The 26,854-nt window shown below is 37.7% G+C and overlaps 1 protein-coding gene across 2 annotated transcripts; it reads left to right on the top strand.

The window, feature by feature from the left end:
* Positions 1 to 208: 208 nt before the first annotated feature.
* Positions 209 to 26,786, top strand: ttk (ttk protein kinase). 2 transcript variants are annotated; one of them, XM_061775685.1, is made up of 25 exons: positions 209 to 343; positions 2,061 to 2,148; positions 2,229 to 2,454; positions 4,231 to 4,337; positions 4,413 to 4,556; positions 9,300 to 9,411; positions 9,497 to 9,563; positions 9,711 to 9,826; positions 10,950 to 11,037; positions 11,146 to 11,254; positions 11,369 to 11,591; positions 12,745 to 12,851; positions 13,024 to 13,167; positions 14,302 to 14,423; positions 16,359 to 16,492; positions 16,655 to 16,784; positions 18,077 to 18,169; positions 18,298 to 18,455; positions 18,650 to 18,801; positions 18,896 to 19,020; positions 20,525 to 20,599; positions 20,690 to 20,866; positions 21,722 to 21,818; positions 26,361 to 26,446; positions 26,521 to 26,786. In XM_061775685.1, exons 2-25 carry the CDS (start codon positions 2,061 to 2,063, stop codon positions 26,584 to 26,586), a joined length of 2,946 nt encoding a protein of 981 aa, XP_061631669.1. In that variant the 5' UTR covers positions 209 to 343; the 3' UTR covers positions 26,587 to 26,786. The 2 variants fall into 2 exon arrangements, with proteins under 2 accessions (XP_061631669.1, XP_061631668.1); XM_061775684.1 differs by having other exon boundaries at positions 18,074 to 18,169.
* Positions 26,787 to 26,854: the final 68 nt, after the last annotated feature.

Raw genomic sequence — 26,854 nt, 5'->3', positions numbered from 1 at the left:
GAAAAATATTAAAAGTAAACAGGTCTGGCTAGTAGAATATGGGGAATATTATTATTAGAAATATGATGTACTGTATGGATAGTTGCTTTTTATTTTTATTTTTATGAAATTGGTTTGTAGGCGTACCTAATCCACCCTCCATACCAGTAAGTGGCGGTAATGTACCGAAACGTTTCTTGCCAGCCGCCATAAAATACTATTGGAAAAAGAAGAGGAGAAAGAAGCCAATCAACACGCGACTCAGACGGAAGGGACATATTTTGAAAACTGTCAGTTGAGGGCGAACGTATCGTCAGTTTTCGGTGGTAAAAAAAAGGATAACCTTCCTAGCATCATAACCAAGGTAAGAGTTGAGCAATTATATTTAATCTTAAAACAAACAAACACATATGCGCCGCGTCAGCAGAAGCCACGTATCGTGATCAGTTTCGGAATAAACAAAGTCATATGGCGGTGCAACGTGCTAACTTCTGTCAGATCGAAAAGCTATAGAAAATAGTCCTTTTGCTGACGGTTATAACCAGGGGTGGACTGGCACAAACAAAGCGGCCCTGGCATTTTTGGTTGAGCACAACCGGCTAGTAATTATGTATGCGTTCCCCGAAACAATGTATTTTACAATTATTCCAAACCCAACCGATCTATTTAGCTCTATGCAGTAACTTAAGGTTACTTTATATATTTTTTACGTTTTTATTTTAAATCATAATCACGAGAGGTTCATAGTCATGCATGACAAGAAACAAGAAAGGGCTAGCGTTGGCTTCAGGCATGCTTTTAACCAAACGAATAATAGCAGCAGCATATTAAAAAAAAAAAAAAACAGGGTTAGCCTTATTGCTACTTAGAGTTTAAAGTTAATCATGACTTTAGAAGTCCATCAAATAACCTTTATGGAAAGCCAATAAGTAAATTTACTCAATGCGTGTAGTTCTACCTCCTTATGTATATTCTATTTAGAATATAATCAGGGCTTGACATTATTTGTACTCACCAGCCACTGTGGTGGTTTCCTAGAGTTAGTAGCCATTCAGCCTTTTCACTAGCCCCAATTTTGATGTTGGATAATTATGTTTAATAGGATTATAACTAGATTAAAGAACTGGATTTACAACCCTCTTAAATGTATTTGACCCCTGTGCACAACCAAAACAACCAGTCTGAACCACCACACAGACTTCAGTGAGTCTTTTTTTAAATAAAAAATTAAATATAATGGAAAAAAATTCATTTTAGTATACACTTCAGCAGGTCTATGTCCGTACAATCAGTTGATTCTCTGACAGCAATAGACATACTGTAAATTCTTCTTTTCCCCAGGTTTCCAGAAGCTTTCCTGCAACATCCTTTGCAAGTAGTAGTAGTAGTAGTTGCTATCTGAGAGAGGCACTTTTTTTCATCGCTGAAGTGACAAGCTGCTTAGTTTTGCTGTCAACTTACTTAATCACTCTTACTTAATACTTGATGTGTAAATAGTTGACTGATTGTCTAAAAGGTGCTCCCGCCCTTAAAAACTATAACATGTATTTGTATCAGGCAAAAACAGGGCTGCTTTGTGATCTCATGCAAAGCAACTACAGTACTCTTTGTTTTAAAAGTGCCTAAGGGGAAAATTGACACAATGGTGGTAGATAACATGTCATGCAACCCTGCGGACATTACTTTATTTCACCACAACACTTAAGTGGTGGGACTTCTATGGCTTGATATGTTTTGAAGACAATGCCTAGATGTCTTCCCTGAGAAACACAAGTCCATTGATGAACAAATATAGTAATGTCCTTCAGGGGGACGCACAACCCATATAGAAGGGTAAGGTCAACCCTTGGAGATTTCAAATGACCAATTAAATTACTGAAAACACCCAATGTTACAATATTATATATATGTAACATTAAAGTTATTTGCCACCAGATGGTGCAATTTCATAAACCTCCAAAATATTTTCCTTGTAGTCCACTTGGTCTGTGTTACACCCAACATAATTTTCCTTCATGGAGAAATGGGTCTGTGTTCTTCCGGGTTAATCTGAACAGACATGTCGTTATTTTTAATTTTAGATGGAAGAAGATGATCATACGGACAGAATGCAGAGACTTGCCATGGTTTGTCAAAAGCTTAACAAGATTAGAAAACATCTAAATACAGGTACTTGGATGTGCTGTTGTCATATCACTTACAGGAAATTTAAGATTATATTTAATCAGCTCTGTTGATTTTTCTTCCAGATCATGACACTGACAATATTAACCAGATCATCAGCTCAACGTCGTCTGAAGCTTGTCTGTCATATATGATAGATCTGGAGCAAAAAGGGGACCCTCACTCGGATCCTAACCATCTCACTCGGCTCCTCAGTTTTTATACCAGAGTGTTCTCAAATTTGCCACTCGGATTACACTGTCAAAATGAGAGCTATGCCAGGATGTTGGTCAGATTTGCAGAGTTGAAAGCGTGAGTGACCTTGATATACAGTAACTCGTGCAAATGCTTTTCCCTTCTTGTCAGTACTACTCCTACTACCAGTATGTTTCTACTACATTATACTACAACCCCAATTCCAATGAAGTTGGGACGTTGTGTTAAATATAAATAAAAACAGTATACAATGATTTGCAAATCATGTTCAACCTATATTTAATTGAATACACTACAAAGACAAGATATTTAGTGTTCAAACTGATAAACTTGGTTTTTAGAAAATAATTATTAATTTAGAATTTTATGGCTGCAACACGTTCCAAAAAAACTGGGACAGGGTCATGTTAACGTTTGGGAACTGAGGACACTAATTGTTGAAGCTTTGTAGGTGGAATTCTTTCCCATTCTTGCTTGATGTACAGCTTCAGCTGTTCAACAGTCCAGGGTCTCCGTTGTCGTATTTTGTGCTTCATAATGCGCCACACATTTTCAATGGGACACAGGTCTGGATTGCAGGCAGGCCAGTCTAGTACCCACACTCTTTTACTACAAAGCCACGCTGTTGTAACACGTGCAGAATGTGGTTTGGCGTTGTCTAGCTGAAATAAGCAGGGGCGTCCATGAAAAAGACATTTCTTGGATGGGAGCATATGTTTCTCCAAAACTTGTATGTACTTTTCAGAATTAATGGCGCCTTCACAGATGTGTAAGTTACCCATGCCAGATGTGTAAGTTACCCATGGCATTGGCACTAACACAGCTCCATACCATCACATCTTTTGAACTTTGCGTCCATAACAGTCCAGATGGTTATTTTCCTCTTTGGCCCGGAGGACACGCCATCCACAATTTCCAAAAACAATTTGAAATGTGGACTTTTCCACTTTGCATCAGTCCATCTTTGATGAGCTCGGGCCCAGAGAAGCCGGCGACGATTCTGGGTGTTGTTGATAAATGGCTTTTGCTTTGCATAGTAGAGTTTCAAATTGCACTTATGGATGTAGCGCCGAACTGTATTTACTGACATTGGTTTTCTGGAGTGTTCCTGAGCCCATGTGGTGATATCCTTTACACATTGATGTCGCTTTTTGATGCAGTGCCGCCTGAGGGATTGAAGGTAACGGGCATTCAATATTGGTTTTCGGCCTTGCCGTTTACATGCAGTGATTTCTCCATATTCTCTGAACCTTTTGATGATATTATGGACCGTAGATGACGAAATCCCTAAATTCCTTGCAATTGTACATTGAGAAACTTTGTCCTTAAACTGTTCGACTATTTTCTCACCCACTTGTTCACAAAGAGGTGAACCTCGTCCCATCTTTGCTTGTGTATGTCTGAGCAATTCAGGGAACCTCCTCTTACACCCAATCATGGCACCTACCTGTTCCCTATTAGCCTGTTCACCTGTGGGATGTTCCAAACAGGTGTTTGATGAGCATTCCTCAACTTTCTCAGTCTTTTTTGCCACCTGTCCCAGCTTTTTTGGAATGTGTTCGAGCCATAAAATTCTAAGTTAATGATTATTTGCTAAAAACAATAAAGTTTATCAGTTTGAACATTAAATATCTTGTCTTCGTAGTGTATTCAATTAAATATAGGTTGAACATGATTTGCAAATCATTGTATTCTGTTTTTGTTTAACACAACATCCCAACTTCTTTGGAATTGGGGTTGTAGTTACTATATCTAAAATGATTGACCCATTATGTTCCTTTTGTTTCCATACGTATTTGGCTGGTGTTATTAATATTTGCATTTAAATTCTGCAGTGCTATTTTCAGCTGACTGGTGTTTTTCGTTTCGTAGAATTCAAGATGTTAATGAAGCTGAGGCCAACTTTGATGTGGCAAGATCTCATAGCCAGAACTTTGCATTTGTCCACATTGCACATGCAGAGTTTGCACATTCTCAAGGTACAGACATTTTCATAATAGTCTAAATTAACATGATATCTGACATATTTATCTGTGTTTTTTCAAAATTATCAGGCAACACAAAGAGATCCATGTACATACTGCATAATGCAATTGAACTTGGTGCCGAACCAAAGGAACTGCTCGAGGTTGCCTTGCAGAGGTTTCAGGCAGAGAAAAATCCAATTTTTCCCTCAGAAGACAAGGAAAATGACCCATGTAAGAATCTTATCTTTTATGTCAACAATTAGTTTACTGAGCTACCCATCAAAATTCATTTTACATATATTTGAACAAAAAGTACTTGGTATAAACCAAGTACTTTTAGACTTCTACCAACTACCAACTGGTAGTTGGTAGAAGTCTATCCATTTTGTGTATATACATCATTATTTAAAGATGCAAATATACCATTAAATTATGTTTGTCTATTGTCATGCATGATCACTAGGAGTGCAACAATACATGTATCTATCAAACCATTCTATACAGTGGTATTTGTTCTGTACGCATTACAGTATATCAAACAATACACAATTTTATCTTGACTTCGGACGGTGAGGATCCGCAGATCGACTAAACTGCCCCTCCCACATTCATTCAGACCAAGCTGCTGGGACAGAAGCTACATGCGAAGCTAGCCTTTGCAACATGGCTAATACCTTAAATGTACCTGAAATCAAATGTCCTTCATCATCCTTCAGATCTGGTGTTTGGAACTAATTTGTTTTTTGTATTATGACCCTGAAGGCAAGCATGGTCACAGACAAAAGTACTATGTCGCAAGTATCACAGAATGCTTAATTACATTGGTGGAAACACAACGTACATGACCACACATACTTAAGCCAACATCACCCTGATGCAAAAACAAGTGGAACCTGACAAAAACGAGAAGCACGCTTGCACTGCGAACACAAAAACTGTACACTTCACCGTTCAAACTGCACAACAGAAAATGTGCCAAGTATAGCTGTCTCAGAAACCATTTTTCCTTTTTAAAAAAAAATAAATATAAATATTCTTACAGAAATGTATACCATAGAGCTGTGTGATATGGACACATTTATATCCCGATAAACGGTAAAAATTTAATTTAGGAGAAAAGAATGAGCTGGAAGCGATGCCTGCGTTACTTGCGGTTTAGCGTAATTTTAAATTACAGCGTTATAAATTAAGCTATTTTATCAAGCAAATGGGGCACCAGGTCACTTTTTATGTAGATAAAATTTAGGGAAAGTGACGAAACGTTTTCTTCAGCCTCGTAATCTGAAGGTTGCTTCACTTTCTGAAATTTTGATGAGTTCTAGACGGCCATAGGTTTTTCTTCGAACACAAGCACACAAAACAATGCAGGTAGTGAATTTTATGGAAAATTTAATGATCTAACATAGGGAATCTAAAAGGAAGCATTACAGAAAAACACAAAACAAACAGTACAGACGAATATTGACAAGGGAAACTTGTGATGTGAGATTGGTAGAATGAGCCTGTAGTGACAATGCCTGTAGTGACAATGCCTATAGCTGGGGATTCCTGTTCTCATTAGTTTAAAACCCAAATATCCACTAATCTGTACTTTTAGTAGACCGCACGTTTGACTTACGTGTGTTGACCGATTCAGAAAGGCGGGTTGGCAAGAGCGCTCACGAGGGATGGTTTGTAGGAAAAGGTAGCAAAGAGAAAAATATGCACTTCAAGTGCAGGTTGGCCGGCGCGCTGGCAGTGGCAATGCTTGCCACGTGGTCAGGGAAAGCTCTCACTTCAATTCCTTTCCAACGGAGCCAATGACGTCATTGATCGGCTCCGCAAAAGACATTTACTCAGCGTCGCCGCGTGCACAGTATATTTGAATCCAAAAGCTAGTTTATTTTAGCCTTGTCGCGTGTCTTTTGACATAGTACTGTAAATATCTGATGGCCAATGAAGTTATTTATAAAAAAAAAAAAAAAAAAAACATGTCGCTGGTGTGGGACAGACAACAAGACAAATTTGCTCTTTCACAATTGGACTGTCAGACTACTGCAATAAAATCTTGTATTCCGATACCACTGCATCCCGTTTTTTACGATCATTGAGCTTTATCTTGTCAACTCAAATGCGACCGGATACACTCGTTACCGTGGCGACGACAACAAAAGTGGAGCGAGCCGACTGTATTTTAAGGACAAAATGTGGGAAAATGTGTGTTGATGGTCACCAGTGCTCAGGAGAGAACGTTTGTTTAAGGCTTGCTTGAGGTATGTTCACGTACTTTTAATACGATACGGCTCACAAGCAGGCAATAAAATGTTATGTAGCCTAGCAAGCTAGTCGTAGCACGAACGGTTTGGATGTAAACATGCCGCTGTTCTGTCGAATCATGCTCTAACGTTTCGGTGTGGGTGAAGTAATTTCATTAAAAATAAAGTAATTTAATTAAAGTAAGTTGGCACCCATTATTTCTGTCGTGTAATGTTGATTTGACCTGACTGATTAGAATACATGATCTGACTAGAGCAGTGATTTCCAACCTTTATGGAGCCAAGGAAAATATTTTACAATTGAAAAATCTCACGGCACACCAACAAACAAAAATGTCACAAAAAGTGGATACATTAATTACTGTATTTACTTCCTGCCATCTAATAGAAGACCATTCATTTGTTCTGTCTGTCACTATGCCTCACTGGCATAGAGGAACAAAGATACATTATTTATTGTAAATATAATTTTTTGAGCAATTAAGTATATACAGTAAATTAACAGGTCATTTAAATACACATTCCTTCATCTTGTGATCGGATCGGTGATCGGTTATCGTTTTTTAAAACTCGCTGATTGGTGATCGGCCCCAAACATCCTGATCGTGTAAAGCCTAGTGGGGAGGTTGGGGGCTCCCCGGGCTGGGCCAGGCCTTCGGCAGGTGGAACAACGAGAGAGAGAGAGCCAAAGGAGCTTCGGCCTTTTTAGCCGCTTCAGAGAGCTTTTGACCAAATGGAAGGCAGATCGCGTCTCTAGAATTGCATATCATCTTAGTATAATTTGTGATTTAAAACCAGTGGAATAAAATATTAATCATCGGATTTAAGATAACGAGACCAGTTTTTCCCGCTTTGCATTGTCCCGGGCCCATCCTCTTTAATCCCTGTAACGAATGTTTCAATTGTATGCGTTTGTTGAGAACACTGTAATATTTGCAATGTGGCATTTGTGTGGTGTGGAGTGAAACATTTCATCTGGTTCAGTTGACAACAGATTCGACATCAGACATTCAAGTTTGCAGAAATACAGTCACTAGTGGCGTTCATGTAAAGTTCTGAAATATTAGATCCCAGTCAAGTCCGGTAAAGACTGGTTAGTGAACCCGCGTTTGCAGTGCTGTTCCGCCGAATGTTTCAATTGTATGCGTTTGTTGAGAACACTGTAATATTTGCAATGTGGCATTTGTGTGGTGTGGAGTGAAACATTTCATCTGGTTCAGTTGACAACAGATTCGACATCAGACATTCAAGTTTGCAGAAATACAGTCACTAGTGGCGTTCATGTAAAGTTCTGAAATATTAGATCCCAGTCAAGTCCGGTAAAGACTGGTTAGTGAACCCGCGTTTGCAGTGCTGTTCCGCCGCCTGTGGGTCTCGCAAGTACCCTGTCAAGTGGCGCGGTACACAGTAGGGAGGAGACTCCTTTTGTTGGTGAGGCTCTCCGGGCTGGCTGGTGGTGGAAGTTAATTAATTTAGCGGTCTGGTGCAAAACCAGGTGTCTTTTGTCTCCGCCTTGATGCTCCTGGCATTTAATTCACTTAGCATCTGCATGCGAAGTTGAATCTCGCCACCCCGTGGTCGTCTACCTCACGGCGCGGAGAGCAGCGGTAGCCCGACACTCGGATGCTGGGTGTCATCTTTTAATGGCGTGTCCGTGGCATAAATATATATATATATATATATATATATATATATATATATATATGTATGACTTATCGGCCGATATTTAGCTTTTAATGCTGATCGGTTTTAATGTCATAATTATCCGATCAATGACGTCATTGATCAGCTCCGCAAAACACGTTTACTCCATGTCACCATCGTGTATAGTATATTTGAATCCAAAAGCTAGTTTATTTTTAGCCTGCAATTGGCTGGCGACCAGTTCAGGGTGTTCCCCGCCTCTCGCCCGAAGATAGCTGGATGGATACAGAAAATGGATGCCTATCTACACCCCTCCTGGAGCCCTCACCTTAACGTGGTGGAGGGGTTTGTGTGTCACAATGATTCTAGGAGTTAAGTTCTCTCTCTCTCTCTCTCTCTCTCTCTCTCTCTCTCTCTCTCTCTCTCTCTCTCTCTCTCTCTCTCTCTCTCTCTCTATATTTTATATATATATATAATTTATATATATTTTATATATATATATAATTTATATATATATATTTTAATATATATATATACATTTTATATAATATATATTTTATATATATATATAATATATATTTTATATATATATATAAAATCTATATTTTATATATAATATATATTTTATATATTTATATATAATATATATTTTATATAATATATATTTTATATATATAATATATATATTTTATATATATATATATATAATATATATTTTATATATATATATATATAATATATATTTTATATATATATATAATATATATTTTATATATATATATATAATATATATATATAATATATATTTTATATATATATTTTATATATATATATATATATATATATAATATATTTTATATATATATATATATATATATATATAATATATTATATATATATATATAAAATATATTATATATATATATATATATATAAAATAAAATATATTATATATATATATATATATATATATAAAATATATTTTATATATATCAGTCTTATTTGTTGTATTAAAACATTTCAAGTTTACATTATATCTGACAATGTTCTTCATTGTCATTTGTATTTTTGACAGTATTTTTCAACAGTACTGCACGTGATGTCAAAAAAAGCTCAGAGATCCAGAAGATGAACAGGAAATCAGATGGGAGCAGTTCATTGCATCTGTCAAGCATTTTCAATTTAGGGTAAGGCAAACAACTGCTTCCATCTTTAAAGCAGCTTCTTTTCATTTTGGAAAACCTTTTTTTCCTCTCCTCCCACTCACAATAGTGAACTTCTCAGTTCAGATGACCAGCTGCAGAACTGGAGGAGGTCTGCATCTCAATGCAAGAATTTGGTGAGGCTGATTATTATTATTTTTTAATTCCTCTTTGTCTTGATTCGTATTTAATTTATTTGCTGGGGTTGTAATCTGTGATTTTTTTTTTCTTTTCTTTTTTTCCCTCTTTTTAAAAAAAAAAATAAAATAAAATTTGCATTCCAGCCAGGCAGAGTTCCCAATGTTCTTTTCTCCGTCCCAGAAAAGGATGGCGATGGAGATTACTTTGATGGGAGCCCATCAAACAGCAGTGATGGATCAGTCATAAAGAATTTGTTCAGGTAAATTCTCCCCAATAAGACTAGTTTTAATGCAGCCTAAAATGCATATACAGTATCTGTCTATGTATATATCTAGGAAATGGCATAATGACCAAAATCTTGAGGTACAGTAAAGGCTCCCTTCCGGTTCGCCGCTGCCTTTCAATGCACCGTGCATGGGGCCAGACAGCAGAGACACTTACCCAAATAACACAAAACCAATTACACTTCAGGGAAGATGCTTTTTTCCAAGTTGTGGGCATAGTTTGTTGGCCAGTTTCATGCGATACTGGTAGTATTGGATCAGGTTAAAATGAATGAGGAAATGTCAATTCAGCCGAATGGCCACTGCATGGAATAAGAGTGCTTGGTATTAATATGGTGGGGGAGGGCCTCATGCTAGAAAGTATATGCCTCAGCCCGCTGTTGTCACCAGGTTAGTTTTTAAAAATTAGGCCAATTTAGATGATGGAAAAATAATTTTTAGCTATATCTCATCAATTATGTACTATGTTTTTCTCAGTCTTTGCACACGCTTCCAGCACTTCAAACATATTTAATGTCTTTAGAAACAAAACACGACAAATACAGTTCAACTTTAGTCAGTCATGGCCAAGGGCTATGGCCAATAGTTTTTTTTACCCCCTAACATTATAATGCCAATTTTATTTTAAACTGCAATTCATAATTCTATGCTTATAGGTGTGTGAGAACTGTTTCGGGACGGCCCTGTTCTGTCAAGCATGTATATGCGTTGGGAAGAACTTGGAAGGTGGGACTCATCTCTGTAGTGAACTTGGAGATTGTGAGCCAGCTCAATCAACATCACTGACAAAAGTATCAAAAGCTCTTCTTGGAATTGTCAGAACTAGTCCAGTCAGGTCAAATCTTGTAGAAAGCCTTTGCAGAAGTATTATTTACAGGCAAAAAGTACTTCATACTCCTTTTTGACTTTGTATATGCAGTATGCAATATGCCTGATATTTATTATTTATAGTATAGTTATGTTTGTTACCGATATTTAATGTTGTTTCATCCTCCAATTTTTGACCTGCGTCTGTTCTATAATCAAGTACCGTAGTTGCCAAAATTGGTTATCTGCACAACAAAAGTGAGGTGTGTAAATGGTGTCATTGTGTTTCAGGCAAACATCTGGTTCAAACGTTAGTACAAACCTTGGGCTTCTCTCGTCAAAGAAAGCTGCTGTTGATGACTGCTTGGCCAGCTTTCCGGTTAGCTTTTTTTTTGTTTAAGTATTAAGAGAGGCATTTTTTAGTGTTTAGTTGAGCAGTAATGTTGTTGCAGGGGTTGAAGAAGAATGTGTTGTATATTGTTTGCAGACACCAGCTGTTACTCCAGAAAGTCAACCTTTGCAAGACCAGGCCTCTGTGGAGTTCACGACCACTCATCTTTATACACATGATATGAAGAATACCCTGAAATTGGATGGTATGATAGCTCTAAGATAAATATATGCCTGCCTACTAATATGTTGACCAAAGTATAAAGACATTGGGATGTATTTTATGTTTGCTTGACTGATTTTAGCTTTTTCTTTTTCAGATGTAACTTACAATTTTGAGCAAGTCCTCATTTCAAATTCCCCTGAGTCATGTTGGATTTACCTGATTAACCTAGAAAAAAGAGGCAACCCTCATACAGACATCAACCTTCTTAATAAACTCAAGGATTGTTATTCTAAATTATTTTCATGTCTGCCGATAAGACAGTACAGCAAGAACTCCAGCTATGCAAGAATACTGATCAGATATGCAGAACTCAAGGCGTAAGTGTGAACTCACTACAGACTACTGTATGTTTCCCAACCTTTATTGAGTAAGTTCAGTGTGCACCCCATTTACAGTTGGAAAAATCTCACGGAACACCACCAAAAACTGTCACAAACAGTATGAAGACTGTAATAATGACGTATTTGTCTTAATTTACTCACACACTGACTTACACAGTGTGAAATGTGGGCCAGTTAATTTGAACACAAAGCTAATGTGCTCTCAGAAAGTCATGATTTATTCTGTTGTTGTATGAAAGGCAACCGGTAGATACACAGGTTTATTGTACCTTCTGTCATCTAATGGAATGGGATTTAATTGTTCTGCCTATCACTATACGATGCTGACATAAATGAACAAAGATATATATTTTTAATTAAGAAATAATGTTCAGACTAATTAAGTGAAATTGGATAATTTCTCTGATCTCTCATAGCAAAATCGTGTGCCAGAGCACCCTGGTTGGAATCACTGACCTATACTCCTTGTACTAAGCTATACAGTGGACGCACCCCATACTCTCGTTACGACACCCGCTGAATCGCCTATTCGCTTTATTTAATTTTTTTCATTTTGTTTTTCTTTTTGTGTTTTCTTTTTAGGGGGGAACCAACCCCAAAAACGCTTCTTGACGGTTTATCCTTGCTTTTTGAGATTGTTCTGGGGGGTTTATTTAAAAAAGAGAGCGAGAGAAATAATTATTTCTTTTCAATCCAATTATAATGGGTGTCAATTAGCTGTGGACTTTTGCTATTCACGGTCTTGCCCGTTCCCTATCCCCCGTGAATGGCGGGAGTCCACTGTATTTGTTGGACATGTAATTTGCAGCATTTTGAGCCATTTTTAAAACTCGTCTTAAACCCCATTTCTATTCTTTGGCTTTCAACTCAGCATGAGACTGTTCACTGTTTTAGTGTTTTATTGTTTTTCATGTTGCTATTAATCTGTTTGAATTTGCCCTATGTTTAATTATTTTTATATAATGTACAGCACTGTGTGTGCAGCTGTAGTTGTTATAAAGTGCTGTATGAATACGGTAAAGTTATTCAATTTTAAGTGTGATGTACTGTTAGACCTCCAATAAGACAAATAAGACAGTTTGACACATTTTACCTTTTTGTATTGAATTTTCTCTTTTGCCTTTTAAAGCATTGATGACCCTGATGAAGCTGGAGACCATTTTGTAGTTGCAAGATCCCACTGTAAAGCCTTTGCATTTGTCCATGTAGCACATGCTCAGTTTGAGGCTTCCCAAGGTATAGTAGCTCAAATTTTTTTTTGTTTTCTTTTATGTAATATTTACTACAGACAGCTAAAGTCTCATTTGGAGACTACTATACATTTATTATGCATGGATACTTAAAGCATGTCTGTCAGTTGATTGATTGTAAAGCAAATTTAGAATGCTATTTTGTCCTCTTTATTAAGGAAATGTGATCAAGGCGAATTCAATACTGCTCAAAGCCCAATCATTAAATGCCAAGCCAGCTGAGCTGCTGGAGGTGGCCCTGCGGAACCTGAAAGCTGGAAAGAAACAACTTGTTTCCACCAAGAAGGAGCAGCTCTCCATCGGTATTGTCAAAGCCAAAAAAAGGAAAGTCTGGACAGCACCTTTTCGCGCCATATTGTTACGCCTGACATAATGTCACTATGCAATGCAATGCAACACAGTTGATCATTTCTAAAATGTACCATCTATAAAGGATATTTTCCACAAAATTGATAAATTAAGATCATCATCGTGACCAGTTAGTAAAAACTATGGGAGAAATGGTTAAGTTTAGTAGAGTATTATACACATACAATTATATATTACATTACATACAATAATCAGTCTATATTGTATCTGTACTATATACTTTAGGGCCGGGCGATATACTGTTTCAGTATATATCGTGACAGACACGTGAACAATAGCAATAGAAAATACGTTCGCTAAAATGTTTGATAGAAAAAAATCTTGAAAACCATGCTGGTGATGCCGCAAGGCATTCTGCGGGAGGCTACAATAGAGGCTTTATAGCACATTTCATTTCTCTTATTGCCGGGTTGCTTTCGATGTATATGGAGGAGGTAGAAGGTAGGAAAAGACTTGAGATTTAGCCTCAGCCTTGACTTACCCTATTAAAAAAAAATAATAATAATAATAATTAATAGTTTCCTAAATTCAGCCTTTTTTCTCCAGGTCCTTATTTTAAAAATAAAAATAAAATTTGATATCGACTAATATGAAATACTTTTATAATGATAAAATTTTCAGCCATATTGCCCAGCCCTACTATATAAGATATTTACTATATACTCTGATAAAGATTTAATAATTGTATAAATATGAATTGTGTATAGTCTAGTACGGTTTCGATAATATATGTACAGTGTATTGTGTGTAATGTAATATTGTATCGTAAGCATATAGTAAAGAAATTGCCAAAAATCCACTTACAAAAAGCCAGAAGTTGACCATGGGTACTGCACGCCTATACTATAAACATAGGGGGATAAAAAAAACAAGGCATCCATAAATCATGTGATGTGACCAATAGCAGAGCAGTAGGGTCACTTAAAAGTGTCCAGGCTTCCCTTTATACAGATTTTGGTATTCTTGCATTTTATAAATCAAAATGGGGTACATTCATGTAAAGTATCCCTCATCCCTTAAGTTATTTCGTTTTTGAAATTAACGTCAATATGTGGTGTAAATCAAAGTGCCGCAGCTTCCTGCTAGGGTTGCTGTGAACGAAACAGTGGAACAACCCAAACCTGCCAGCAAGGAAAGTGTATCAGTTGGAGAATGGAAGATGCCAACACTGAAGGATACATGTCCAGAGGTTTGACATTTTTATACACTTCCTGCTGTTGCTCACCCAACTTGCAATAAGTTGGTTTGGTAAAATATGGGACCTTTAATGGGGCTGACCGTAATTTCTCGTGTATCATGCAAAGGTCAATAGTGCGCATTATACATGCATAGGGGAAAATGGAAAAAACTTTCACATTTTATAAATGTATGCCACCATCTAGAGGTTATGAAAAAGCTGTACGCTTTCATTCCCATATGCTACCGCCACCTAGAGGTTATGAGAAAGGTGTACACTTTCAATGTAATAGGCCACTGCCGCCTAGAGGTTATGAAAAAGGTGTAGCCTCCACTTTCATTCCAATATGACAGGGGTACGTATGACTGCATATATGTACAGTTGTGCTACATACCCTGGCAGAATTTGTGAATTTTATTTTATTTTTTTAAATATGACTTGTATATTAGTCAAATACAAATGTAATTAATTTAGAAGAAAAGAATAAGCCGGAAGCGACGCTTGCGTTACTTCCGGTTTACCATAGTTTTAAGTTTAATTGTTAAAATCAAACTAATATGTCTCGAAAAGGGGCACCACGTCACTTTTTATAGGTATAATATTTAGGGAAAGTGAAGCTTTTTCATCAGTCTCGTAATCTGGAGGTTGCTACACTTTATGAAATTTTAAGTTCTAGATGACACACAAACGGGTCTAACTAAAGCGGAAGTAACACTAATAATGATAAAAAGAAGTAAAATAGGTGTACGAAAAGGGAAATAAAACATCGTGTGTTAGACTAAATATTAAATGTTGTAAATATTAGCGTTTGCTACATCCAATGCGGACGGGAGAGAGAGAGAGAGAGAGGACAAAGTTGAGATTTTGTCTAAAGCTAGTAGTTTCCCTGAAATTATTAGTCACTAATGTACAGTCTGGCAAAAGTTTTGCCGTGTCTACTCACGTGTGTAAATTCAAGCTGGTGGGTGGTAGTCTCTCTCTCTCTCTGGAAGTGGCTCAGGAAGCAAGGCGACAGATTTGGTTGCAGAAGAAAAAGATGTAGAAAAATAAAGCAAAACAAAAGAGGCGGAAGAAGAAAAATAGTTTGCCACGCCTTGTTGGGAGAGTAATGACTGTTCATCTTCCTGCCCGTCAGCTTGAATCCAGTCTACAAATTTGAAAAAATGGGTTTAAAATCATATATTAATATAAAATAACCTCAACTTGGCACTCTCTTTACTCACAGGTCAAGCACATGGAATGTTTATACTTTAGTTTTGGCAAATCAACTGCTTATTCAAATCACATTCCATGCTGCTGGGAGTCAAATCAAGACAAACAATTCTCAAAATCTCACAGCTGCGTTTGTAAAGTTGACACAATGGTTTGACCTGACTGATTAGAATACATGACCTGACTAGATCAGTGATTTCCAATCTTTATGGAGCGAAGGCACGTATTTTACTATTCAAAAATATCACGGCACACCAACAAACAAAAATGTCACAAAGTACAACATAGTAATCACTGTATGTACTTCCTGCCATCTAATAGAAGATCATTTGTTTGTTCTGTCTGTCACTATGCCTCACTGGCATAAATAGAGGAAAAAAGATACATTATTTCTTGTAAATGAGTAATTTTTTGAGCAGTTAATTAAAATTTTATAATTTCCCACGGCACACCTGAAGATCTCTCATGACACACTAATGTGCCACGGCACACTGGTTGGGAATCACAGGTTTTGAAGATATACAGTAAATGAACAAGTCATTTAAATAAGACACATTGCTCCATCTTGTGATCGGATTGGTGATTGGTTATCCTTTTTTTAAACTCTGTGATCGGCCCCAAAACTCCTGATCGTGTAAAGCCTAGTAATTATCTGTCCACTGTGTACACAAAGTATTTAGTGATTGTTTTCTGTCAAAATGAACCTCTTTTTGCATCCACTCATCTTCTTTTCAGGTCCAATGTATAACTCCACCTGATTCCAAACCAGTTCCTTGTGGGTTGAAATCCATTCCGACTCAATCTAGGCCACTTCCATCGAAATTAGATCAACAGACTCCAAACGACTACAGAAACCCATGTGCTAATAGGTAACACCTGATAGCACATCTACTGTATTTTTTGTGCTTGCTTTTTAATGCAAAGAACCTTTTGATTTAGATGTAAATTGGGGTGATTGTTGTGAATTCATCTCTATATTAAGTTTATGTAGCTGTAAAATAAACCTTAACTTCAATTCTTTTCCCCTTCAGCTCTGTTACTCCTATTGTAAAGAGAGACCCTGCGGTGTTGTATTCATCTGCAATAGTAGCACACAAAGGTGGACCTGTTCAACAGCCATGCAGACTTCTGAACCCAATAGATGGTTTTCATACTCAACAGGTACAGCCCCTTAACTTGTGCCACATTTGCATTCACTCAGGGGTGCACATAAGTGTTGCACGTGTCCATTGAAAACAATAAAAGGGCACCAGTTTAAAGTGTATCACTGTGCATTTAAATAGCAAGCATTTTTTTGGGGGGGGGTGATAGTGGAGCGGTAGACAGGGCTCGAGTAGTGTTGTCGTTCACGCACAAATCAGTTAGAGTGAACCTACTGAATGAAATCACTTCACGAACTGATGCGTTTCTTAGTTCAGTTCAGCTCAGCCGTGAGCATGTGCTGCACAAGAGACTCTCCCACAAAAGGTGCCACTCGTGGGTCATCGACAGTGGCTCATAACCGGGGAGGGGCTACGATGACGACATTTTTACCTGAAACTGGTCCGTGGTGCGAAAAAGACTGGGCACCGCTGCCATAGAGAACTGCACCAAATCAGCTGATTGCACAGTCCCATGCTGTCAGCCATCAAGTGTCAAATCAACTTAAATAGCTATTGAACCGCTGTATTCAGTGTTTCACTGCGTTCGCGTTATTTTCCTTACTGCTATATACCAATACTGTTGACGTTAAACTACAAATGCCTCTTTACTGTGCTGTATTTATTCCTTACTATGTAATTTAACATCTTATGGAGTGTTTGTTTATTTTCCGCTCTTAGTTTTTTTTTTTTTTTTTGTTTTTTGTGTGTTTTGAGTGCCAACATATCTAATTAAACTTTGGAATTAATAAAAAATAATTAACATCATTATTATATGTTGTCAGTTTTTTCTACCAACCTTTGAAAATTGGATAAAGGTTCAGGAAGTTCTGAAAGGTCATAACTAAAGTCTTGACCCCTATTGACTTAAGTTGGCCAGAAATTAGTAAATTTTCACCAGTTTTAAAGATACATAACATTCTTCACATTTAGCACAGAAAAATTACACTTATATCGCTGGAATCGGCTTTAAAAGATATGTCTGATGTGCTCCTTTGAGAACCAGACCAATATTTTTATCTACACCCTTGCATATACTGTACAGTATAGTCTAATTTCCAGTTTGTATCACAAGCATGAGGATGTTCTTTGTATTTTGCTGTCTGGATACATATACCGGTATTATAACTAAATAACCAAATTCTAAACTTACCAGTTGGAAAAAAGAAACTCAAAAATGCCAGTCAAATTTGGTATAAATATTACGTCTAAATATGCTACTTTACTGTTTCCATCTAGGCAACAGCACAAAACTGTTAAACAGAATTTTTTAACCATTTGAAACTAATAAGATACATTTTCTTATACCAGCAGGCTTCCATCACGTCACTGTCAAATGAATCCATTATCATTAAAGAGAAGCGGTTCTTCATTCTTAAAATGATTGGACGAGGTGGATCCAGCAAGGTAAATAATGACAGAAAGGAGATATATGATGCGAATGTGTTGACTACCTAAGTCATTTATGTACTGTAAATATAATGGTTGGTATTGGTCCTCATTGTCGTAGTCTTAACTCTTTCTCTTTTCTTTAGGTGTACCAGGTTTTGGATGAAAAAAAACAGTTGTTTGCAGTGAAATATGTAAACCTTGAGGAAGCAGATGCTCAGACTGCGGAAAGTTACAAAAATGAGATTGAACATCTGAACCACTTGCAGCAATACAGTGATCAAATTATAAAGCTCTATGACTAGTAAGTACACAGACTGGTTGAAAAGAATTGAGTTTTATACAAATCAGTGTGTATCATGTTATTCTGGTTATCATATTATGTTAGCTGATGTGTGGATTCAATATCACACAGAATACTTTAAGGAACAATACATGGAAATGCACCGTACAACAGTTTGGAGTTATTTTAATGTTCTGGTGGTCATATATTTGCAGTGAAATAACAAACAACTACATTTATATGCTGATGGAGTGTGGTAACTTAGATTTGAACACTTGGTTGCGGAACCGAACGACTGTCAATCCACTTGAGAGGAAGTTCTACTGGAAGAACATGCTAGAGGCTGTCCACACTATCCACAAACATGGTACTTTTTTTCTCTCTATGCCCCTAATTACAGTTACTAACGACTAGTTTTTATTTCAAACCAATCTTATGCTTGCTTTGTCTCTTGTATGCAGGCATTGTCCACAGTGACTTGAAGCCAGCAAATTTTGTCATTGTAAATGCATCACTGAAGCTAATTGACTTTGGCATTGCAAACCGTATCCAACCAGATGTGACAAGCATTGTGAAGGATTCCCAAGTAAGGGCCCTAGATTTAGAGTTAAATTATGGATGTCCTAATCCAAAATTTTCAGTTCCAATGCGATACTGATATTTCAGCTTTGAGTGTTGGTCAGTACCAATATTGATCCTATATGATATCAGCACGAATCATGCATAGTTTTACTTATTTTGTTTTATGGAATGTTCGAAAGGGCTTTATATTAGTTGGTCTGTCAAAAATGGACCCATTTACAGTATTATTAACCAATTAGTTATATAAATTTTAACCTCAAACAAAAATATACGACAATTTAATAAAATAAATAAAAATTTAATTAGAAAATCTTGGAAATTACCTCAATAAAACTAACAAAAACAAAAAATATTTAAATTGCAACCACGGTTTAGGTTAAGTATAAGCATATTCTATAATTGAATATCTTAAATAAAACAAATTAGAAAACCATGAAACATAACCTGAATAAATCCAATAATTACAAATTATACTTTTGAAATGCAAAATAACAATTTAAGTTCACTTCAGTTATTTTTTTTTAACTGTCATTATACGGTGGGAACAGCATTTGATTTCTCTACATGTGCGCCAATACACTTTTGAACTTCTTTATGCATCTGGGGTATAGTTTTATCGACAATGTCGTGGGGGATAGGAATGAGGCTCATGGTGCTTGGCGTACTCATTTGTGTGTGCCTTGTCGGGAGCGCGGTTCCTGCTGTGTGCGTCTTGACCTGAGGGGCAGTGTTGCGCAAGCAATGAGATGCATACTTGCAGTAAAATAAAGTAGAAGAAAGTCCCGATCGCATAGTTTTTTCACAGTATTTGAAAAATAAATGCCTGTGTGCATTGTTATATTGCCTGTTTCTATGCATTTATGTAGTATTTATATACCAATATTCATTATTTTGAGACATACAAGTGCCACGAGTTAAAAGGAAATTTTCGTTAGCTCGTCAATGGTGTTTTTCTTTGTGTGCTGGCTTTGAGCTGGGATTTTATTTTATTTTATTTTTTTTTTTAAACAGAAACAAACAAAGTTTGATATATTTCAACATACAGTAGTTGTAATCTTTGTTGTTATGTGTTTAGTTTTACAGTGAGCCTCAACTGGAGTGTCAGTATACTACTATCAGCAACCAACATTCAGTCTTAGCCCTTGCTACTTTGTTAGCACCTGACCAGCACGTTGTGATCACGTCGGCTCTGCATGCCGTGTGGTCCGAGCGCTGCTGGATAGAATTACGGAGAGCCTAGAATGGACTGCTTGTATAAGAGTGCTTATATCAGAGCTTTTATATCCGGATATATATATATATATATAATTATTATTTTCTTTTTTTTAACTGCTATCGGACCAAGATCCGAGCTCAACTATTGGATTTTTACTGCTATCGGACCGAGATCCGATCTCAACTATTGGATTGGGACACCCCTACTAAAAATCAGTGAATGTTTGACATGGAAGTAAAAAAATAAATGGTGGTAAATGTAGTGTAGTTATGTAACAGTTTCTCAATTACAGGTTGGAACCCTGAACTATATGCCGCCTGAGGCCATTAAAGACACTTCATCCCAGCATGGAAAAGGATGCTCAAAAGTACTTTTCTAATTGTTTATTCAACAATTACTAAATGCATTTCTGATTGCAGAAGTGTGTCTGCTGACTTTTTGGGGTTTTGTCTCTAAGATCAGTCCAAAAGGTGATGTGTGGTCCCTTGGATGTATCCTGTACTGTATGACATACAGAAAGACTCCATTCCAAAGCATCACCAATCAAATCACCAAGCTGCATGCAATCATCGATCCCTGCTATAAGATCGAATTTCCTGATATCTCAGAGAAGGATTTGCTGGATGTGTTGGAGGTAAGAGGCTAAAAAATAAATTTCAATATCCTTTATTTAACCACGTAGAAAAACTTTGTGAGATTTAAAACCTCTTTTCAAAGTGTAACCAAACTCATATTTATAATCAGTTATTCCCCGCATTTTATTTCTTTTTATGGTAATTTTCTCAATAATAGACAAATTCATATTTTGTGTTGTTTAAAACAAGCAAAACAAACGAAAATCTCAAGTTGCATACATAGTCAGTCAAAATCTTAATTACAATGTCACATGTCAATGTACTACATTTGACATTTGTCAATGTACTACATTTGACGGTGAAATACAGTGGGTACGGAAAGTATTTGTACTATACTGTACAATGTACATTCATATTTAATGAAAGTGGGTTATCTCCGGGTACTCCGGTTTCCTCCCACATCCCAAAAACATGCGTGGTAGGTTGATTGAAGACTCTAAATTGCCCGTAGGTGAGAATGTGAGTGCGAATGGTTGTTTGTTTATACGTGCCCTGTGGTTGGCTGGCGACCAGTTCAGGGTGTACTCCGCCTCTCGCCGGAAGATAGCTGGGATAGCCTCCAGCACACCTACGACCCAAGTGAGGATAGGCGGTACAGAAAATGGATGGATGGATGTGAAAGTGACATAGCTCCTCTCAAGAAGAGATGATTTTGTTCTTTGGACACTTGAGGATCATTCTGGTCATAAATTATTCAACTTTGGTGCAAAAAATGTGGAGTGGTTTTCTTCCACATAAAACACTGTCAGAAAAGTATTGGTTGAGAATCATACATCAGTGAAGCTCTGTTGTGCTGGGTCGTAAAGTTTCAGTTAGTAAATTGGTAACAGCTAATCTGACCTCTTCTTGGACAGAGGTGTTTGGTCCGAAATCCGAGAGAGCGAATATCCATTGTAGAACTGCTGGAGCATCCATATCTGCAACTGAAGCCACCAGGATCTCCGGAGCCAGGTTCATTCACACACACACACACACACACAAACGCATACAATGTCAGAATCAGAATAATCTTTTTTTGCCAAGTATGTAAAAAACACACAAGGAATTTGTCTTCGGTAGTTGGAGCTGTCAATTGACGACAACAGTCAATTGACAAAGACTACTTTTGAGACATAAAAACACAGTCACTGAGCAATAAAAGATTACCAGTAATGTGGTAATGCTGATAATTTTTTTTATTTTTTATTTATTTTTTATTTTTTTTGGACAATTGTGCAAAATGATGCAGAGTCAATACAAAATTGTCATGTTACAATGGAATTGTAAGTTAACTGTTTAAGAAGTTAAGGCAAGAGGGAAGAAGCTGTTGGAACGTCTGCTTGTTTTAGTTTGCATTGAACGATAGCGCCTATCTGAAGGAAGGAGCTGGAAGTGGTGGTGATCAGGATGTGGAGGGTCCAAGAGGATTTTGCATGCTCTTGTCTTAGTTCTGGCAGTGTGAAGGTCCTCAAGGGTGGGTAGGATGGAACTGACAATTTTTTTTCCCAGCAGTTTTGATTGTCCATTGCAGTCAGCGTTTGTCCTTTATTGTGGCAGCACCAAACCAAACTGTGATGGATGAACACAGGACTGATTAAATGACTGTTGTGTAGAACTGCCTCAACAGCTCCTGTAGCAGGACGTGCTTCCTCAGAAGTTGCAGGAAGTACATCCTATGCTGGGCCTTTTTGAGGATGGAGTTGATGTTGATCTCCCACTTCAGATCCTGAGAGAATTAATAATTCCCAGGAACTTGAAGGTCTCGACGCTTGACACAGGGCAGTTGGACAGCATGAGAGGCAGCTGTGGCGAAGAATGCCTCCTGAAGTTCACGATCATCTCTACAGTCTTGAGCGGTTTCAGCTCCGGGTTGTGTCGGCCACACCACAGCTCCAGCTGCTCCACTTCCTTAAGAATGCTGTGCTACTTTAGCATCCGCATAGCCACGATCCAGATGGGTGGAGTTTTCAGTGAATTGGTGAATGGCCACCATGTCCCAACAAGGTTGCAATGTCAAGGAGGTAGCAGAGTGATATTTTGGTCTAGAACAATAGGGCAAAAGATGGTCGAGGGTGTCAAAATGACCCCTGCAAAATATGTGAAATTTCTGACAATTTCCTGCCATTATACAAAAAGAACAATGCCTTCAATAATTCTCATTCAAGACAATAACAATGCACCGATACGAATGTTTGTATCTGTGCCGATACTGTAGCTCTTTACTCGTATAAAAACGCTCTGATACTACAACACCCGATACCAGCCTATCAAATATATACAATTCTGATATGATGTTGTTGCCGCCCCTTTTAGTCATGCCACCCCTGCCATGTTTCTGAAATTCACTACTAGACAGTGTACTGTAACAGGTGAGGGCTATTGTAGCCAAACATATTTTTCACCACTGTTCATTTGAAGGTCAGTTAGACCAAATCCTCTTAACATGTCTTATACATATGTTACTCGACAGCAGGGAGCAGGTGGCGGAACATTTATAAAAGTCAAATCATGCATTGAAAAGGAGAGGAATGAAGATTAGCCAGCTGAAAGAAGACAATATATGTGGATGAATGAGAGGAGTGGTGGGGGGGGGGGGAGAGTAAGCCTACAGGGAAGAAGAGATGACGAGGGTGGAGGACTTAAAATACTTGGTCAACAGTCCAAAGCAATGGTGAGTGTGGTAAGGAGGTGAAGAAACGTGTCCAGGCAGTTTGGAACGGGTGGAAAGTGTCAGGTGTGTTATGTGACAGAAGAGCTTCTGCTAGGATGAAGAGCAGTTTATGACAGCGGTGAGGCCAGCCATGATTTACAGATGAGATACAGTGGCACTGGTGAGACAACAGGAAGCAGAGCTAAAGGTGGTAGAACTGAAGATGGGGTTCTCTCTTGGAGTGACCATGTTTGATAGGATTAGCTCATCAAAGGGACAGCCAAGGTTATATGTTCGAGAGACTAAGTTAGAGAGAGCAGACTTTGATAGTTTGGAGACATCCAGAGGAGAGAGAGAGAGTATATTGGTAGAAGGATGATGAGGATGGAGCTGACAGGTGAGAGAGCTTGTGGAAAACCAAAGAGAAGGTTGATAGATATAGTGGGGCAGGGCTCGAAGTTTACAGATTGCTGATTGCCTGGGGCAACTAAAAAACAGTCAAGGGCAAGCTAGCAAAAACATACAGACCTTTTCCAAAAAATTATAATATCATGGAAAAGTTTTCATTTCCATAATTCCATTCAAAAAGTTAAACTTTTATAGATAGATTCAGGGCCCACAATTTAAACAATTTCAAGTATGTTTATTTTTACATATGGGTTTCCAGATCATAAAACCCATGAAATCAGGAATTCAAAAAATTAGAATACTGTGACGAAATCAGCCCATATTTTGGAGGCCATAAATGTTTTAAACTGTCACACGCTAATCATTTACTAAACTCAAAGCACCTGCACAGGTTTCCCCAGGTGTCATTAGATTGCTTCAGTTTGGTTCAATTGTCTCAGTTGCGTTCAATATGGGGATGACTGCAGACTTGACAACTGGCCAGAAGACCGTCATTGATACCCTCCATCGGATGGTAAGTTACAAATGTTCTTAGCTAAGGAGGCTGGCTTTTCACAGAGTGCTGTGTCCAAGCATATCAATGGAAAGTCTAGTGGAAGGACAAAATGTGTCAGGAGAAGATTCACCAGCAAAAGAGATGACCGTGGGCTTCAGTGGATTATCAAAGAAGATTCAAGAATCTAGCAGAGAGCCAGAAAGAGTGGAATAAGGCGGGAGTCACAGCTTCAAAAACCACCACATTCAGACGCATCCGGGAGATGGGCTACAACTGTTGGATTCCTCTGGTCAAGCCACTTCTGATCCTGAGCCAACATAGGAAGGGTCTCAACTGGGCCAAGGAGAAGGACTGGACTGTTGGCCAGTCTAAGGTCCTCTTTTCCGATGAAAGTAAAGTGTGCTTTTCATTCGGGAATCAAGGTCCAAGGGTTTGGAGGAAAACTGGTGAAGAACAGAACCCAAGCTGCTTGAGGTCCAGTGTGAAATATCCACTGTAAGTCATGATTTGGGGTGCAATGTCCAGTGCAGGTGTTTGTAAACTCTGCTTTCTTAAATCCAAGGTCACCATAACAGTCTACCAGAATGTTTTAGAGGACTTCGTGATCCGGATCTAAACCCCATTGAGAATCTATGGGGTATTATCAAGAGGAAAATGAGGAGCACCAGACCCAAAAACAAAGAACTGACCGCAAGCATCAAGGAAATATGGGCTTCCTTAACTCCCAGGCAATGCCACAGGCTGATTGCCTCAATGCCACGGCGCATCGAGGCAGTGATTAAAGTTAAGGGAATTCCAACCAAGTATTGAAGATTAACATATAGTTTTGAAAGTACCATATTTTGATTGATTTTAATGTGACCCTTTTTTTCCTACAAAAACTGAGAAGTAAATGGTGATTCCTTCACAGTATTCAATTTTTTGGGGTTTTATTCCATGATATTCAAATTTTTTGGAAAGGGTCTGTACAACAGTCCCCGATCGGGCAAGCGTAAGAAAAAAAAAAAAATTGTATGTAGGGATGTCGCAATATTCATGGTATCGTGACATTAAAAGTAATTAAAGTTACCGGTGCAGTACCAGCATTTTGGCGGTACTGTGTACGAATGTAAACATTGGATGGATTGATAGATTTGCAAGGTAATCTATGATGTGAAGATGTGTTTTTCCCCAAAAACTGTGGGGAATCTCTCAGAAATTACTGAAGCCTATTGAGAAGGACTCGGCGAGCAACAAAAAGAGAGGTTTTTCGGTATTACTGCTTTCACCTCTTCGCCCCACCTATACTGTGTACCTTACTGCAACACTGTGAGCTTTCCCACAATACTGCAATAATTATCGTACCGTGAGATTAATACCATGATAAAACCGAACTGTGAGATATAGCAAACATTTGAGTGCACTAGACCGAACAGGGCAAGCCAAAATGTTAGGGCACTTGCCGAATGTTAACTTCGAGCCCTGTGGGGGTAGACATAAGGGCAGTAGGTGTTAGGACGATGCAGAAAATAGGCTTACATGGAAAGGTGTGACGCACTCTGGCGACCCGTAACGGTGCAAGCTGAAAGGAAAAGTAGTTTTGAACAATATTTGATTAAAATGAAGCATTTTCATAAAAGTTGCCAGACGTAATGGCCTTGTCGAGTATCTGTATTTATTTGTGGCAAACTCAAATGGAAGTACTTGTACCCTGTCTGAAAAGTCATATTGGTGCATCCCTACAAGAGAACACACAATCCCACGCTCCTAAAATACCTATTTATGCTTTTTGATTTAAAAACAAACTCGTTTATTTACGTATTGTAATTTTTGCAAATTTAAAAATATCCAGTTTAAGTTACAATGACTAGTTAGGAAAATGAGGAAAAACTTTTATTTGGAATGTCATGTATATCAAAATTAGATTCAAAGGCTGACTTTGGTGGACCATTTGACAGTGACATATTTTCAACTGTTTCAGAACGTCCATGCAACAGTGATCTCAAAAAAATCCTAACAGACCTCGCAGCCCTCCAGTCTCCCAACACCATCATCAGAGCTGCTAACGTAAGATTTAATGGAAAAATTGACTCCTTATTTTCTCCAACCATTTCATCATCTTATAGTTTTTCTCTTCACAGAATTTGGCCAAAATGTGCAACAGCGGCAGGAAGCTGGATGTGGCAGAGTGTGCTAAGACAACTTAACAATCTAGAAAAAGAAATGTAAATGTTTGCTTTTTTTTTTTTTTAATATGTTGATGCAGTAAAAATGTTACATACTGCAAGATAGAACAGAACTACAGTACACTTTTTTTCCTTGTAGCAAAATTGTTCGCCCACATCTTTTCATCATTGCCAAGTCCTGTTATGTATAAATCATAAATAAACTTGGTGTATCCTCAGGAGTTAGCCTAATCATCAATATTTGTTCCTGTAATTTCTCACAGAGCAGTGCCAAACCACAAAAGGTTAA

This window comes from Phyllopteryx taeniolatus, chromosome 6 (assembly GCF_024500385.1).
Source record: "Phyllopteryx taeniolatus isolate TA_2022b chromosome 6, UOR_Ptae_1.2, whole genome shotgun sequence".
NCBI lineage: Eukaryota > Metazoa > Chordata > Actinopteri > Syngnathiformes > Syngnathidae > Phyllopteryx > Phyllopteryx taeniolatus.
Note: the sequence above shows the minus strand (reverse complement) of the source record. Positions and strands in the feature narration are given on the sequence as shown.

Coding starts and splice junctions, on each gene's coding strand:
- ttk (XM_061775684.1), top strand. CDS start 2,061: ATGGAAGAAGATGATCATACGGACAGAATGCAGAGACTTGCCATGGTT. Junction 11,038..11,145: donor ACTGCTTGGCCAGCTTTCCG/GTTAGCTTTTTT, acceptor TATTGTTTGCAG/ACACCAGCTGTTACTCCAGA. Junction 21,819..26,360: donor ACCAGGATCTCCGGAGCCAG/GTTCATTCACAC, acceptor CAACTGTTTCAG/AACGTCCATGCAACAGTGAT.